Genomic DNA, 17552 nt, shown 5'->3' with positions numbered 1-17552 from the left:
CCTTTGGGAGAAAACATATTGGGGCCAATCCTGATAGGGTTGCCAACTCCCAATGGGAAATTCCTGGAGACTTGAGGGATGGAGCCTGAAGAGGGTGAGGTTTGAGGAGGGGTGGGACCTCAGACAGGTACAATGCCATAGACTCCACCCTCCAAACCACTCAGTCCCTCATGGGGAACCATTGTTGCCAATCTCCAGGTGAGGGCTGGAGACCACTCAAAATTACAATTGCTCTGCAGAAAGGAGGGCGGAAGTCAGCTGAAGTCAAAGGGGCAGATAATGGTAGGTTGATGGTTAGCTGCGAAGGAGATGGGGTTGCCAACTCCAGGCTGGCAAATTCCTGGGGATTTGAGGGGTGGAGCCTGGAGAGGGTGGGGTTTGCGGAGGGGTGGGACCTCAGACAGGTAGAATGCCATAGACTCCACCCTCCAAACCAGCCATTTCGTCCTGGGTAACAATTGTTGCCAATTTCCAGGTGAGGGCTACAGATCACTCAAAATTACAACTGCTCTTCAGGGAGCAGAGATCAGTTCCTCTGGAGAAAACAGTGGACTCTGTCATTATACCCTGCTGAGGTCACCACAGCAAAATGACACTGTTTGCCCAAAGCCAGAGCACTCACCCAGAGCCTCTTTCTAGATCTCGTGGTATTTATTTCCACAACGGGCTTTACTGCTAGTATTATAATAATGCCATATCCCATGAACATGTGGGTCCCATCTGTTTCATGTGGGAATGAACCCAGGTCACCCAGATCTTAGTTTGATACTCTAACCACTACACAACACTGGCTAATTGCATTCCGGTTGCAATGATATGTTATCTGATGCACGGCTGTCTCCTCCATCACATTTGCCCTTATCCTGTTCATGTCCATACCTTCTGTCCAAATTTAGCATAGACAGCATACAGCACACCACAGGAGCAGCACAGGCATACATGGCACTTCAGTTAGTATGAACATTGAGCCTGAATCTATAATGGAGCACGGAACAACATCTGTTTATGTACCACAAGTCTGTGCTCCTGCGACATACTATGTATGACTGTGTTGCCTTCTGGTTCCTGTGACTGTTTGCTAGGGATGTGCATTCAGATATTTCTGGACCCAATATAAATATCTGAAAAAGACCGTATCAGTATTGTTTGTGTAACCAAATCGATATTTGGGATTCTCAGAATACCAATATTATGGGTCCTGAATGTTTTCAGATATATTCAAGAATGGCTAGTTCTGGCATTTTAAGGCTCTTAGGTATATCCCCCCCCCCATATAACAGGTTTCCCCTGCAAGAGGGGGGAGGCAGCTCTCCCAGGCAAGGGGATCATAAGTTTGGGGGAACACTAGAAATCTCCATCCTATTTCAGTGATTTTTCTCATAGCCCCCCAAGGCTCTGAGCACGGACAAAGGCAATGAAAAGCTTTCTGGCTGCAGCTTGACTCCATTTCAGGGTGAGACTTTTTGGAGCGGTGTGCTGCTACTGCTCTAGTCTGCTCTGTGCCTTTCCGCTGCCTGCCCGAGAAGACCTTCTTCTTGCTCTGTGCCTGGAGTGGACTCATTTCCCTTTGTTTTAAAATATTATTTGAGGTATTATTTCAAGTTCTCTGTGCTTTTGGTTTTTCCCTGGAGGGTTGTAGTTGGGAGAGTGGAGCCTTTGTTTTCCTTCTGGTTCCTTTTAGAAATGGTTTTCCTTGGTTTTGTGCTACTTTTTAAAAGGGTTTAAAAGGCTTGTGCTATTTTGCTGGGTTCTCTTCTTTTAGAATGTTTAACTGCTTTGCATTCTAATTTTTAAAGGGTTTGTGCTTTTCTGGGGAGGGGGGGTCCAAGTTGTTACTGTTTTTAAAAGTTTATAATTTGTGCCTAGTGCACAGGCAGATAGGAAAAGTCCAGGGCAGCAGGTTAGTGAGTCAGGTTCAAGAGCAGGTTAGTCAGTGCTCAGACTCCGTGTGCAGCATAGCCTAGTGTGGCAGCAAGCTTACTTTGGTGAAGTAGTTCAGGGGGACAGAACGAGAGACAGGAGGGGAGGGCGGCAAAGCCTTGGGGGGGGGGGAAGGCTGAGAAGAGTATCATGCTGGAGGGAATTCTGGCTTTCCCCTCACCTGTATGGAGGCCTGTCCCCTAGTTGTGTTCCACCACCCCATCCCTGCTCACACCATACCGAGCAGGATCATGGTGCCCTACTTGTTTAGGGCTGCCAGGGACAATGTGAGGGCACAGGTCTCCCATGCCCTTCACATCTTAATTTGGACCTGCCCTTTCGCTGACTGAGCACTCGTGGCAAGCCAAAGATGTTCTAGATGCGATTAGGGCATCCAGTGTCAGGCAGGGGTGAGAGGAGCCACCAGGCTGGCTATTGCCAGACTTTGCTATAGAATGAAGTACTGGATGAGGTGTGTAAGACGACCCACATCTCTGCCATTATTGAGAAGCCGTTTGAGGCTTGGGTAGGCAGGGATGTCTGCATGGGCTACATGTTGACCGACGGTGACACGAATATTAGGGCAGTGGCAGAGGCTGCGGGGCTGTTGCGCATTTACTGTGTGACCCACCTCCTCCACCTGGTGGTGAGGGATGCTTTGTGTTTGGGTTCTGCGGAGAATCCCATATTGTATCCTGTGATGCATGATTTCCAGTGTCTGCTCATGTGTGAAGTCTACCCATCTTCTGATCCAGAAGCAGGTGCTGATGGGAGTGCCAGAGCAGCACCTGATCAGCAACATCACCACTTACTGGAACTCCTCCTGTGCCATGCTTGAGCATCTGGTGCAGCAAGAGCACTCTGGGAAAGGTAGCCTCAGATGTCAACAGAGGGAGTTCTGTCTTTCTCTCATGTGGTGGAGGTTCTTAAGCCCTGAGCAACAGGACTGGCTATCTCTCTCTCATGTGGTGGAGGTTCTTAAGCCCTTCAAGGCATTCACCAAAGTACTTTTGTTTGACATGGCAGGCCTTGGTCTCATCATTCCTTTGATCCAAATGTTACAGTGGAAGATGGCTGCCTTTCTGAACCCAGGTACAGGCCCTGCATTGTTCCAAGAGTGTGTGTGCTTGTGTTGGGCTGCAAGAGGGCATTGAGTCCCACCTGGAACCACTCATCAAGTATAAGGTTTACATGTTGGCAACCTTGTATAATCTGTGCATCAAGGGCAGCCTTGCCCAGCATGCTGGCCAGCTCATTTGCTGCAGAGATGAGCTCTCTTCATGGGTGTTGCATTTGCAAGCCAAGAATGTCACACTGCCTCATGGACAGGAGGGGGAAAGTAGCTCTTCTGCTCCCACCACCATCTCCCTTTCTGGGCAGGGTCCCCCCACAGCCACTCCCGGAACAGCCATGGTAATAGAGGTCATTGAGGAGGCAGTTGGGGACACAAGGCATACAAACTAGGCAATGGTGAGGCCTATGAGTTGTATGTATCTGAGCCCTATGAGTTGTATGCCACTAATCCACTGAGCCTGGAAAGAGATGATATGGCTGAACCTCTCTCTTGCAGCTCAGAGACTCCTTTCATGTACTCCAATAAACATGCAGAGTGAGGAAGTCCCCCCCACCCCCAGACAGGCAACACTGTCAGCAGTCATTGCTTACATCTGCTTCCCTGGAGGGCTGAGCAGTTGGTCTTCCTGAAGGTCAATTTGCTTCTACCCAGCCCTGGACTTTGAGAGAAAGTGAAGAGAGCACATCTTGTTCCTGCATGCTCTTGGCATCTGTTGGGGAGTCAGGAAAAAAACACTCTTCCAACAACTTAAAACTCAGAAGTAGAAAAGAATAGCAGGGAAGCTATCTGAATTGTGTTCTGAACCCTAGTTGCTGAGCAGCATGGGGGTATACTGGTGGGGCTCAGATCCTCTCAGCACAATTGTGTGTGGAAAATACATCAATGTTGCCAAAAACATTGTTTTTGCCCCTCTCACAAAAGAAGACTTCACAAATATGAATGGAACATCACTGGAACATTAAGAAAGTGGAACAAGAGAAACTGGATGAGTATGTCAATTAAAACAAGAAGAACTCACAGAAGCATGTAAAACGAAGCTCACATATACCATATCGGCTGCCTTGGTACTAGCTTGCAGGTTGATTTGGCTTGAACTCTCTAGTTTGACATTGGCTCTGTTGAGATTGCCGCACTGGCCCTGAGTTATGCTTGGATTCTGTGGTTTGACATTGGGTCTGTTGGGCTTGCAACCGTGTCCTTTGCTTAAGTTGTTTGGCTTGGATTCTCTGGTTTGATGTTGATTCTGTTGAGCTTGTTGGTTCTATTTGCATTTTGGAGGTTTTTGACTAGGGATTGTCTTGGTGTGCTTGGCTATTAGCTTTTTGCCCTGGAGGAAGCACAGAATTTCCCCCCATACAAAACAATGGAGACAAGTAGGATGGTTGTGGGCACCTTGCTTAGAGATCACATTATTCTGGGGATTGTAGAATTGGATCATTAAACTTGGAAGTGTTTAGTGAATGGGTAGGACTAGGTTCTCTTCGAATTTGGTCTCATTTGGTTGAAAAAAATCCACTCCAATCCCTTGGAAGGGTCCCCCCATAGGAAATAATGACACCCCCCCCCAAAAAAAATAATAATTCAGACCTCTGGAAAAAACTTAAATCAAAATTCTGTAACAGTATGGTGGGACCTGAATACTCTAGAATGCTGATATAGAACCCCTTGCTGAAATCTGGAACTGAAAAATACGTACTATTTTTAGGTGTGCATCCCCTACTGACTGCATTTCAAAAACCCTTATTCCTGAAATAATCTGAGATGTTCTGCTTTCCCCACCTGGAACTGACACTCACTTTCATCTGTTAGTCTTTTACAATTACACCTATGTTAGTGTGCTGAAAATAAACAGAGACAAATGGGTACTTGAGAAGCATTGTAAAGTCGATTGACAGGGTTGTAATATAACTGAGAGCCAGGATTATTTTGCAAGACAAAGTTAACAACGTTCTAGATCACACAGATGCAATGGCATTAATTCAACACAACAACAAAACAGAGACTTGCCCAGAGTAAAGCAAGAGTGACAGTGATCAGGAAAGAGAAAATAGTGAGATCTGATCTACACCAAAATACATATAATATGTGATTTTACATACCACAACAACCTGTTGACTACCTTACTGCTAGCTCCCATGCCATAAACTGGCCCAGACATTCACTCATTTTACATGCATGTAAAGCCGGGTCTTTGGGTACAAACCTCTTCTATTGTTTAAGATATGACTTCTCCTCATGTGCAACAAAAGAACTGAACAGGCTTTAGAACTAACAGAAGGTCACTCAATTTGCAGATGACGCAGTATGTTCTCTCCACCTCTCTATCCTTCCCCACCCTACCTCTAAAAATGTTTTCTATGGACCTTATACTTCATAAGATGCTATGGTGGGATGACTTCCAGTATCAACAGTGCCATTCCTCTACTAGGGATATTTTTGAACTCTCCCCAAACAGAAGGCTCTTTATTAGCAGCCAAAAGGTATGTGAGCTTCAGAAGAACAAGAAGTACCTGGTGAAAAAATCTCATTTGCAGAAATGACTGTTATACAACATTTATATATCTGTTCATGTGTGTGACGAAATGGCTTCGCCACAATGTGTGTCAGAATAGCACTGCAATTTGTATTGATCATACTGATAAATTATAAACATTTCTGATTGACTAAAAATGCAATCCCAATAAATTCACAGCAGACTTTACTTTAAACTCCCCCCCAAACTATATTATTTTGAACATAAGTGCTTATGTATCTTCTTCTCATATGGAAAAGAATGCTGCTTCTTGGATGATACCCCCTGTAACACATGCTGTATTGTTTAAAGGTAGAAGTATACTTCTAACTCCGAAAGTATTGTTTCTACCTACACAAATGATCGATCAATCAACTAAAATTCATGCACTGAATCAACTTTTTTCTATCAGATGACACTCCTAGTCAGGGGAAAACAACATGTGTTTCATAGAGCAAGGATCTCACTTGTTTGTCTGATTAACATGAAATGAAGCATGAAATAAATGAAGTTGCCTCTATAGAGATGGTTTTAGCTCCTTTAAAAAAAGGTGTTTGTTTCACTTGTATTCTGTCTTTCTCAGGGACCAACATATCTGAGGGACCGCCTTTCCTGTATATGCCCTGGAGAGCCTTGCGCTCAGAAGACCAACATTTGCTGGTGGTCCCTGGCCCAAAGGACATCCACTTAGCCTTGACCAGGGCCAGGGCTTTTTCTGCCCTGGCTCCAGCCTGGTGGAACATGTTCCTGTTAGAGATCAGGGCCCTGCGGGACCTATTACAGTTCTGCAGGGCCTGTAAAACAGAGGCCTTTGGCTGAGGCGGCAGGTGTCCAATTATTCCATCTACTGGCTTCCCTTGCTGAACCTTCCATCTCTGAACGGCCCATCAGGTGAAGACTCACAGTCTGGTTTATGGCCTAGCGGCTCCAGTTCTCAAGATGATTATGCTAAACTGCACTGCTATCTGTCTTCAGTTTATAGCTGTGTTTTTAACTGTTTTAATTACTTTTGTGAAATATCTATTGTGGAATATTTTAACTCCTATTGTGGATTCGCTGATGTCATCTGCTCTGAGCCTGCTCGTGGGGAGGGCAGAATAGAAGTCGAAATTAATAATAATAAACAAATAAATATATTCTAGGTAGATTACAAAAGTTTTAATAAAAATGCAGTATACCATATACTAAAAACAATGCAATAAAACTGCCTTAAAAATTAACAGGTCTTAAAACTTCAGTCATGTAATGACTTTGCTTCATTTATGACGGGAGTTGTTTATCTGCTAGCATGCCAAAATAAAAAGCCAGTGCTCCCAGCCCTGAAATCCCCTGGACCTCTAATCATTTCTAGTTCTTTCCCAGCTTTGTTTAAAAGAGGCTCTAAACCACCAGCCATGGCTGCCCCCAACTGATAAATGTCCTGCATTAAACTTATTTCACTCCTTGCAACATATTTGTTGGAAACTCAAATACGATTTTCAATTCTGTAAATGAATCTGGGGAAAAGGTGATACCAGAAGGTATCAGAACACGCAAGCATGCCTGGAGTGTCTCACAGTGAACAGAAGATGTGAGGAGGTGAGGTCCTGCCCCCTCCCACCAGGCTTCACCTCTTGTGTCCTGGGGACTGACACTTCAAGAGATGACAGGGGTTAGTGGACCCCCTCATCCCCTTCCTGTCAGCTCCCCTCCAGTGCAGCCTGGAGTGAGTAGCCAGGCAGAGTCTTCATTGGCCACCTTCCTGGGCATTTTGAAGACAGTACGGTACATCCTCCTTGCCATTCCTGTCTCCTTATGGCCTCTTGCAAGAAGCTGCCAACTGTTTCAACTGCTGCAATTCTGCCTCGCCTGCCTCTCTCCAAGCTGCTATTGCAGTGGCTTTCTAAAGAGGCACTCCTCTGCAGGTGGAATCTTCTACCCCCCCAAAAAAAGACAGGATCTCTCTGTCCCTGAACATAGTGACAGTATGGAACCTGATCATAGTCATAAGATTTCCCAAGCCTAAGTAGTATAGTCTGCCTACTGTAGCTAGCAAATAGGAGGCTATGATCTTTTAAGTAACATACCTCCATACCCCAAATACAGAAGGATGCATTGGAGTCCTAAATGTTTTTAAAGAACATTCATACCATGTTGATCCATACGAGGAAAGAAATAATGTTATTTATGTCATATCAAGGATTCTTTGAAATGTCCTTTTCTCACTGGCTTTGCTTTAAGAAATACTAGTATCTTAATTTAATATATTATAATCACATGAATGAAAGGGAAGTATCCCAGGATTGCGATACTTCCATCATCTAAATATTATATGCCAAAACTCATAAAAAGTCTGTTAATATGTTTATTCATAACTATAATGTAATATACTGTATTTGTGGGACAAGATCTGGTTAAACACAGTGGAGCTTGTGAGGATAAAATGAAGAGGAGAATGATGTAGGCTGCTTTGGGTCCCCATTGCAAAGAAAGACAGAACATAAATTAAGTTAATAAATAATAAATATAATTGAAGATGGGGGGGATGGAAAAAAAGTAGACTGGCTGAGAGAAGGAAGCAGGGAAAGGAGGATATGGAGGTGCCTAGGCAGAGTGAAAGAGGAAATAGTGTGGGGTGGTGGATACAGGAGAAAGTGAGATGCCTCTGTAAGTCTAAACAACTGGTCCTGATGGCCAGCACTGTACATCTCAGCCATTGATTTCCTGGGTAGAAGCTGCCTGGGGAAGGAGAGATGAAGTCAGGCCGATAAATGTAGGTTGGCCGTAAGTAGGGATGGGCACGAACTGGCTCACAAGCCAAAATTCAGCATGAACTTGGGCGGGTTCAGAGCTCAGGAACCAATGTTGGGGGAAGGCGCTTTCCCTGAACATTTACTGACCATTTGGCTGGTTCAGTTTGGCTGTTCGGGGGCAGCCATTTAAACCTAAGAGTGGACTGGTGCTGGCAGCCATTTACCCCTTCGGTTTTGCTCCCCCCTTCAACAGACCCACTAAGTTGTTATGTTTAAAAGGCTGAGATCCATTTGCCCCTTCAGTTTTGCTCCCCCCCCCCAAAAGTGATGGAGAGCAAAACCAAATGGTTAAGAGGCTGGCAGCCTTTTAACCCTTCCCGTGTGATCCCCGTCTCCTTTCTCCTGGCCATGGCAAGCCATAGCCATGAGAAAGGGGGAAAGGAAGTCCTCTCCCAGGCCGCTGCCAGGAGAAAGGTGGAAGGGAAGCCCCTTCCAGGGTGGCCCCCTCCTCCTTTCTCCTGGCTGCAGCTAGCCATAGCTGGGAGAAAGGGAGAAACAAACTTGCTGGGCCAGTTTGGTTGGGGCCCATTTGGGTCACTTCAGAGTTCAGTTCGGGGGCTGGCCTGAACCTTGAACCAAACTGCCCTTTTTAGGTTTGTGCCCATTTCTACTGGTGAGTGAGAAGAGAAGGAAGCATGAGAAAGGGAAAGGAAATGGGGGCTTTCAGGGGATCAACAGAGAAAACAGTGAGGCTCATGAAATGCCTCTTGCAAGTCCTTGTGGGTCTCCCACTTGTATGTATGTGTAAAATTGGGTCCTCAAGCACACAAGTGTTTTAAATAATACACACACACATATATAGTAAGTTTGGGACAATTGACCATCACATATAGTTCAGCTCTAAACATGCTTGCTTAGGGGAAGAAGGACACAAGGCTCTCAGAGGTTCATGAATCCAAGAGGTTTTTCTCCCTTTCAAAATCAGGTGTACAGAATCCTGAACAGCACTAAGGTGTCTCCCTGTGTCATTTTCTCAGCCTGAGATGACTTTGTGATCCACTAGTTGCCCCCTTAAGGCAAATATATTCAGTACTAGCATTAACAGGAAGTCTTTAAAATCATGAGGTTAGCTTTTAAATAAGCATGCTCAGGATTAGGCTGCCTGGCTTTATATCACCTGAAAGGAAATTTTGCAAAAAATAACAATATAGCTCATAAAGTAATTTTGCTGCTTGATTTACAGCACTGTAAAATGTAGCTGGACTTGGTGAAGACTCCAGGCCAAGAGGACAAGCCAAGAACGATGGTGTTTTACTTATGCAAGTACTAGAGAATCTGGGTAGACCAAGTGGAAATTGTTAGGATTATCCCCGACGTCTTTACTATGGAGATCCTTTATAATCTTAAAGTTCTCTCCTATCTTACTTTTCCTATTTCCCACTGAGGAAATTATAGGGAAAAGTGCTAACAGCACAAGAAGCATAGGCTTCTGCCTTGTGCAAATGCCTTCTTGGGTATTCATACTGTATAACTGATTTCAATTGTGCCACACTGGGGAAAATAATACTTGAGGGAGAGTGCCCTCAGCTCTGGCAATCTCCTGTTGATTGAATCCTACAGGAGAAGTGGAGTGGTAGTGGTGGGGAGGAGAAATCAGGGATTATACATGTCAGCCTTCTGCTTTACATCACCCGTTGGCCATAAAGCTAGACAGGTTTAGATACAGAATACTAAGAAGAGCTACAGGCAGTCCTCAGAGTAAGGAATATTGAATGTTCCCCTATGGTGCATAGATTTGGAACGATCTGATTACTGAGATTGTTCAAACTAACTATTCAGGTACAAGCTCTCCCTCCTCTGTGAGGACAGATCTGCACGTTTCCCCCCACCCCCCAATAGCTAGCAATCCAAAACAGTTCAGTGGAGCCTGAGTGGTGGGTGTTGCCTTCTGACACACTTCCAGTGATGTCAGGGGGTGTGGCATACCCTAATGAGTTATGCTAATGAGCTCCTGCACCTCTTTTTCTACTAAATGACCCTTGGTTAGGATTATCCCTGACGTCTTTACTATGGAGATCCTTTATAATCTTAAAGTTCTCTCCGATCTTACTTTTCCTATTTCCCACTGATGAAATTATAGGGAAAAGTGCAAACAGTACAAGAAGCATAGGCTTCTGCCTTGTGCAAATGCCTTCTTGGGTATTCATACTGTATAACTGATGTCAATTGTGCCACACTGGGGAAAATCATACTTGAGGGAGAGTGCCCTCAGCTCTGGCAATCTCCTGTCGATTGAATCCTACAGGAGAAGTGGATTGGTAGTGGTGGGGAGGAGAAATCAGGGAAAAGAGCCAGATTATACATGTCAGCCTTCTTCTTTACATCACCTGTTGGCCATAAAGCTAGACAGGTTTGGATACAGAATACTAAGAAGAGCTACAGGCAGTCCTCAGAGTAAGGAATACTGCATAGATTTGGAACTATCTGATTACTGAGATTGTTCAAACTAACCATGGATGGGTCAAGGTTTTGAATATATGAACAATCACCTTACTGAATCACCTTACTGAATCAGACCACGGGGCCACCTAGCTCAGGACTGCCTACTGTGGCTGGTGGAGGCTCTCCAGGGGGTCAGGTAGAAGCCTTTCACAGCCTTATGCCTGCAACAAAGGTGCTTGACCACCAAACTTTGCCGAATAAATGATGTGCTAACAAGATGACTCTCCATTTGATTTCAGAGATTGACTTCAGAAGGGAACTTATTACAGTAGAAAGTACCATCTATCCTGTTGTTTGTATTCTGTTTGCATAGCGGTGGTATAAAGTGAGGGATAATATTTCTGAAAAACCATCTGACACAGGTGATTTCCTTTCAGTTTACACTTGAAGTTTATACCAGTCTTTTATGATGAAAGCAAATCTTATCTCCATTAAATTAATTGGAAGGTTATCATGCTTACCATTCGCATCATGAGAATACTCTATGCCAGAAACAGTGCACCTTCGGAAGACCATTTTATTCTCGGTCAGAGTCCCAGTCTTGTCTGAAAATATGTACTGAATCTGCCCTAAATCTTCAGTGATGTTCAAAGCTCGACACTGCAGTTGAAAGTCTGTTTCTTCATCGTATAAATCCTTATCTTGATGAATAAAAAACACTTGGCATATTTTAACGATTTCAATGGAGACATACAAGGAAATTGGAATCAGAACCTGAAATGCATAAAAATACAGAGTCATTAGGAGAAAAACAGCAAAGGGAGAAAAGAAGTGTAATTGGATCAATGTGTGGTGAAAATTGCAGCATTGTACTGTACCTGTTTCGAATTTATATACTTTGACTTAAAGCCAACACTGTACAGTTATTAGAATATCTGCAAAGGTTTACTGTGACAGATTAAGAAAGCTTATGGAGCAGTTTGTAGAGCTGATATCCATAATTAGGTCTGGTGGTGTGATTATCAAGGCTTGGAGAGAGGCAAATGTTTTCAGGATAATAAGATGGGCTTGAAAGTAGCTAGGAAAAGAAGAAAAAGGTTGGGAGGGAAAGGAAGACAGAAAGTGCAGTCAGAACCCTGCTAGCACAAAAGATTTAGCAAAGGAAAAAAAATCTGAATTAATAGTTCTCAAATTTTATCTAGGTACATAACGGGCTTCTAAATTAGCTCCTGGAGTAGTTTAATCAAGCAAACATAGTTAGCTGTTGCATAGGAAGCTGTCTTTTCAGATGTAGATAGTACATGTATGTTGCTGTCTTTTCAGATGTAGATAGTACATGTTTTATCATTGCTGATCACAATGTTACTGTAAGAAATTTTCCCAGGTATCCACCAGATTCTCAAGGATTTTCTAAAACCTCCCAATAAAAGGCTATATTCATAGTGAAATACTTTCTTTCCTAACATGGTGCTGATGAACCAGTGTGGTGTAGTCGTTAGAGTATTGGACTAGGGTCTGGGACAACTGGGTTCTAAACCCCTCTCAGACATGGAAGCTTACTGAGTGACCTTGGGCTGTGCTATTCTCTCTCTCTCTCTCTCTGAGTTTCAGCTGCCTCATAGGGTTGCTGTGAGGATAAAGTGGAGGAGGGGGGAAATGATGTAGCTCTTTGGAGGCAGGCCCTGAGCTCCCTGGAGGAAGGCCTGGATAAAAAAACAGATAAATCTGTTCCAAGCCTGGCGGCTAGCTGCCCATCACGTTCAGCTTACACAAAGGATGGATCAGCAACCTACATCTGATGGCCAATTGGTCTCCTTTCCACAATGGTAGCTTCTCAACTTCAGAGAAAGCTATGACTGGTAATGCACCCAGAAAGGGGAAAGTTGTGACTAGTGTCCCTTCTAGCTCAGAAACAGCACTACAAAAAGGGATACGGGTGGGAATGTACCTGAGGAAAAGTTACTGTCCCGTTACCACTGAGCCCAATCTCTGTAGCGTCAAAAGCATGAAACTGCTTTAGATGTTACTTTGCCCCTAAATATTTTTCTAGTGCTCCAGCTTCTTTATTTATTTGTTATTTATTATTTCAACTGTTACCCCGCCCTCCCGACCGAGGCAGGCTCAGGGCGGCTTACATAAAACCAATAAAACAATATGCATATCACAATAAAATACATAAAACATAATTTAAGACCGTTAATATATCAATGGCGGTACAGTATAGTAAAGTTCATTCAAAGCATCTTTAGCTGTAGATGAAACAGTAGGATAATGTTCCTCCTTCTCTCTCTCTCTCTCTCTCTCTGTAGTCTTCCATGAGGGACAAAAGAAAAATGTGGCTCATCTGGCTAACTGCTGGCACTGACCACTGATGTCTCAAAAGGAGGGAGGGTGACATCTTGCACTTTTAAATGCTGCTTCATAAACACCTTATTTTAGTCTTACAGATCATGTACATATTGCTAAGAATGTTCCCAGATAACTGGTAGATATATGCAGGATTTTTTTTTAAAAAAAAAAACATTCATTGAAAACCCTTTGTTTTTATAATCATTATAGTATATGCTAACTTTTTATTGCACTCATTTTTGTTTCTGTGGATTCCCAAGGAAACACGTTCCTCTTGCCTCACTCCATTACACTTGCTCTGCTGTGGGCTGTGGCTGCTACTGAGGTTTGTTGCTGGCCAGCCAGTCTGTATGTAGGATCAATAGTAAAGCAATTGCTCTCTCCCCCTTGCCTTCTCCTCCAGTGCCCTGGTTGCTTACATTCAGGCAGCTGGGGCAGGGGAGGCTATATTTCCCAGGATGCACTGAAGCAGCATCTACGAGCCAAAGTAGGCTGTGGGAAGGGGGGGTAGTCTTCTGTTTCCCATTCCACCTACCTGTTTGGCTGTCTGCTAAGCTGGCCACCAAACGCTTGGTGCTGCTACAACAGCAGCGTCCCACAACACAGTAAATTCAGTGGGGGAAGAGATGAGACAGAAGAGGAGGGAGGGAGAGAAGGGAGTCTCTCCACATTAGGTTACAGAGAAGCAGAGGAATGGCATTCTCTTATTTACTCTTTGTCTTCATAATGCAAACAAATGAAATGAACGGTGCCTTTTTGGTTTGTTTGTATTCATTTGAAAACAAATGCACATCTCTGGTAATTGCCTTGCAGCTGATGAGAGGTATTTGAGGCTGGGTGTGAACTGCTGCTGTAGATTATATTGCTTTAATTGACCATTGTTTATAACACAAGTCATTTCAAATTGTGCTTAATTGTCATTTTGTTGGAAGCTGCCTCCAGCCTTGGAGAGACAGAATCAAAATGTTTTAAATAAAGTTCAGAAAGGATCACAATCAGCTATTGTGATGCAACTTATTGAACGGAGTTTGTTGGCTGAGATTTCCAACACAAGGCTTGTTTATTGCCAAGTCTGAATATTATTCACATGTGTGAATAACAGCACAGTCTGAAGCAAAGTCAACAGCAGTGCAATCTCTATATGTTATAAAGCTTATTTGGGGTGGCATCTCTCCTATAGGGTGGCAGGATTCCATTCACACCAAAATCAGTTGGGTGCAAGAGCTGCCACTCACAATGGAGACCGTGGCCACTGGCTGCCTTCTCTGACTCCCGCCCACCTGCCGAGTCAGTTGGGGCCCTGAGCCGCCACTCAAAAGGTGCTGCCGCTGTTGGCTGGGTGCATGGCGGGGCCAGCCTCTCGCCCTCACTCTACATGGAGACGCTGGACGGGATGAACCCTCCGGCGGGCGGAGGCAGTGAGGCAGCCACGTCTTTACTCCCTATGCGCCAAATGGTGGCGGGGAGGCAGAAAAACAGCTCAGCTGGCCTCACAATGCCCTGCTGCCGCCCTCCACCCCAGCCGGCCTGGCCTGCGCCGCCGCCTTCTTCCTCGCCACACTCTGGACGAGGCCTCCTTGCGCCTCCCTTCCACAGCTGGAAGGGGGCCCAACAGAAGCGAGACGACAGCTCACCACCCTGCCTTGCTCTGGCCTCCTCTATCCCAGCGCTGATGTCGCCTCCGTGCGGCCCGCTGAGAGGATAGAAGGGAGGGAGAAGCGGCAGACAGGAGGGAAGGAGGGAGGGAGGCGGCCAGCGCCGCCCCGGGAACACCACGCACCGGCCCAGTACAGTGGCCAGGCGGCACTGACAGCAAGGGAGAGGGTCCTGGCCACGAAGTGGCTCGAGTAAAAAGGCTCCGCGCAATGAGGGGTGGGCCGTGGTGGAGGCACCCTGCGCCCCACAGGACTTGGCCAGCCAGAGAGCCACTGACGGCCCGTGCGGTCGCCCTCAACACTGGAGAGTCTGCAGAGGTGGCAGGAGACACTGCCCCTCTCTACCACCTCTCTCGCCCCTCCACCAGCGCACCTTTGCAGGAGGCGTTGCTGCAACGGGCCTTGCTCCTAGTCCTAAATAATTCTGTGCCATTCTGTTGAGGATTGAAGGTAAAAGTATTAAGCCCCGAGACAATAAGATTTTGCTTCTTAGATGTATAATGTCTTAGGTTTTTTAGCACTGTGTTGGAAAATATGTATTTGGTAACAAATGCATTGGCAGAAAACCCTTAGAGGTATCTCAGTTTTATGTCATATGGTTACCTGAAAAACTATAATCATTGTCAAAAATAAATAAACCGCAGCTCCAGCTGGAGACAAATAATTTCCATCAATATCTGGGACATCAAAAGCAGGCTTCCTCTTGTCGTCATACTGCCAGACCCAGATCCCATGGCCTACAAGACAGGTGAAAGAGATGAAAATAAAAACTAAACGTCAAGTGGCAAAGGCAACATATTCAATTTACACATTTCTCCTTGGAGAAAATCTGCAAAAGAAACAGAAAATAACATGGTGCCCTTTGTGCTATATCATTGCGGATTTCTGTGTTGGAAATTTTACTTCTTTAAACACAAATACACGTTCATTAAACAGACTTTCCCGTAATTTATCTTAAGTTAAAAAGTTCAGAACTGAGGAATGCATAATCCTTCATTACTTTTGGCAAAGGAATTTTCATACACATAACCAACTGTATAAGGACCTGTTTCCCCACTGTCCTGTAGCACACGGCTGTAATATATGCATGCAGATTGAACAGAGACAATCCTGTGGATCTTTCCTATCCTTTCCCTGCCAATATACCAGTCCGATGGGAAAGCCCTGCCCATGTGGGGGCAGTATTCTCATACATACCACAGCTGTGGCAAGGGATAGCGCCATAAGGATGTAACACTGGCTCCAGTGTTAGGGACCAAATAAGCCTAATAAAATCCATTACAATCCTTAGGTACAAAGCTGAGGCACAGGGAGTTTCATGATAGTAACCCAACAAAAAGTTAGATATTAGCCTTAACATCACTGTAGGATGGGGTGGTGGTGGTGGTTCAGACAGAACAGCCACGAGAAAAAACCTGCATTTAATCATAGTTGCTTTCCCCACCTTGGCCACAAAATGTATTTATTTATTTTATTCGACTTATACCATGCCCTCCCCGCATGGCAGGCTCAGGGCGGGTTACATCAAATTTGATAAAAATACAATATACACAAAACACAATTAAAACACCAGTAAAATACCACAATGGCCTTCATCCAGTGCCGTTGTCATTGGAATTAAAACCTCATAGATGCCAACTCTGGTATGCAGTTCTGACCCACTGAGGAGAGGCCCAGTAAAGAGGAAGGGATGTCTGTCACCATAGTTAAAAGCCTGGTGGAAGAGCTCCGTCTTGCAGGCCCTGAAGAACTGTAAAAGGTTCCACAGGGCCCTGATCTTGTATGGGAGCTCATTCCACCAGGTAGGGGCCAGGGGTGAAAAGGCCCTGGCCCTAGTCAAGGCAAGATGGACATCCCTGAGGCCAGGGACCACGAGAAGATGTTGACTGGCAGATCGTAAAGCTTGTGGTCCTAACTGGTTGCCCTGTGACTGGTCTCTGGGAAGTTTCCTATGTTCTTATAACTCTAGACACTTCTTTACAGAAAGTGGTTTCTAAAGTGGGCCCACAGTCCTTAGGACAGCACAACTGGAAATGAAACCTCAACATCTTATACAAACACAGTCAGGGAGCCCATTTCCCAGGGCTTTCTGGTGGGAGGGGCTTGCACAAAGGCTCATTCTTCTGTGACACCTCAGCAGACTTTAATACTGTCAGCTGCGAGGCACTGCTTAAGAGTGATTCTGTCTCTAGTTGCCCTGAACTGGATATCCCAGGCTAGCCTGATCTCGTCAGATCTTGGAAGCTAAGCAGGGTTGACCCTGGTTAGTATTTGGATGGGCAACCTCCAAGGAATACCAGGGGCATGATGCAGAGTGAGTGGCAAACCACCTCTGAAATGTCTCTTGCCAAGTCCAGCTCACCACCTTATGGAGCATAATACTAAAAGAGCTAGAACTTCTGGCTGCCAGACAATCTTAGGATGTCCTTGTTATACTCAATCTTAGGATGTCCTGGTTATACTAAACACGCTGCCATATGAATAATTAATTAATTTGTTCCTAGTTGATAGGTTGGTGCCAGTGGGTAGCATTAAGTACTTGCTGATCTGCTCCCTGGACTTTGTCCTTTAGGGTACTTAAAGATTTGATCTTGCACCCTACTGCTGTTCAACATTTATATGCAACTGCTGGAAGAGACTGCCTAGCAGATGTGGTAACCTCAATATACTGATTACACCCAGCTCCATTTTTTTTCTGTGTTTAAGTCCATGAATGTAAGCCTAAGTACAGTTATGATTACAAAAGGACTAAAAACCCTGAAATTTAATCCAAACAAAACAGAGGTAGATGCGCTTAAAATGGAAGGGATGACAATTCTGCCCACACTGGCTGAGATAACACTTCCCTAAAGTGTGTAACTTTGGGA

General features: G+C 44.8%; 1 protein-coding gene across 1 annotated transcript in view; it reads right to left on the bottom strand.

The window, feature by feature from the left end:
- Positions 1–17552, bottom strand: part of ATP10A (ATPase, class V, type 10A) — a 162312-nt gene that overhangs the window by 47721 nt on the left and 97039 nt on the right. Inside the window, exons 7-8 of the mRNA XM_015419655.1 lie at positions 15289–15422; positions 11203–11455 (exon numbers count right to left, since the gene is read on the bottom strand). Coding sequence (XP_015275141.1) covers positions 11203–11455; positions 15289–15422 — 387 coding nt within the window. The remainder of the gene's footprint in view (positions 1–11202; positions 11456–15288; positions 15423–17552) is intronic.

This window comes from Gekko japonicus, unplaced genomic scaffold (genome assembly GCF_001447785.1).
Source record: "Gekko japonicus isolate JY-2015 unplaced genomic scaffold, Gekko_japonicus_V1.1 scaffold1304, whole genome shotgun sequence".
Taxonomy (NCBI): Eukaryota; Metazoa; Chordata; class Lepidosauria; order Squamata; family Gekkonidae; genus Gekko; species Gekko japonicus.
Note: the sequence above shows the minus strand (reverse complement) of the source record. Positions and strands in the feature narration are given on the sequence as shown.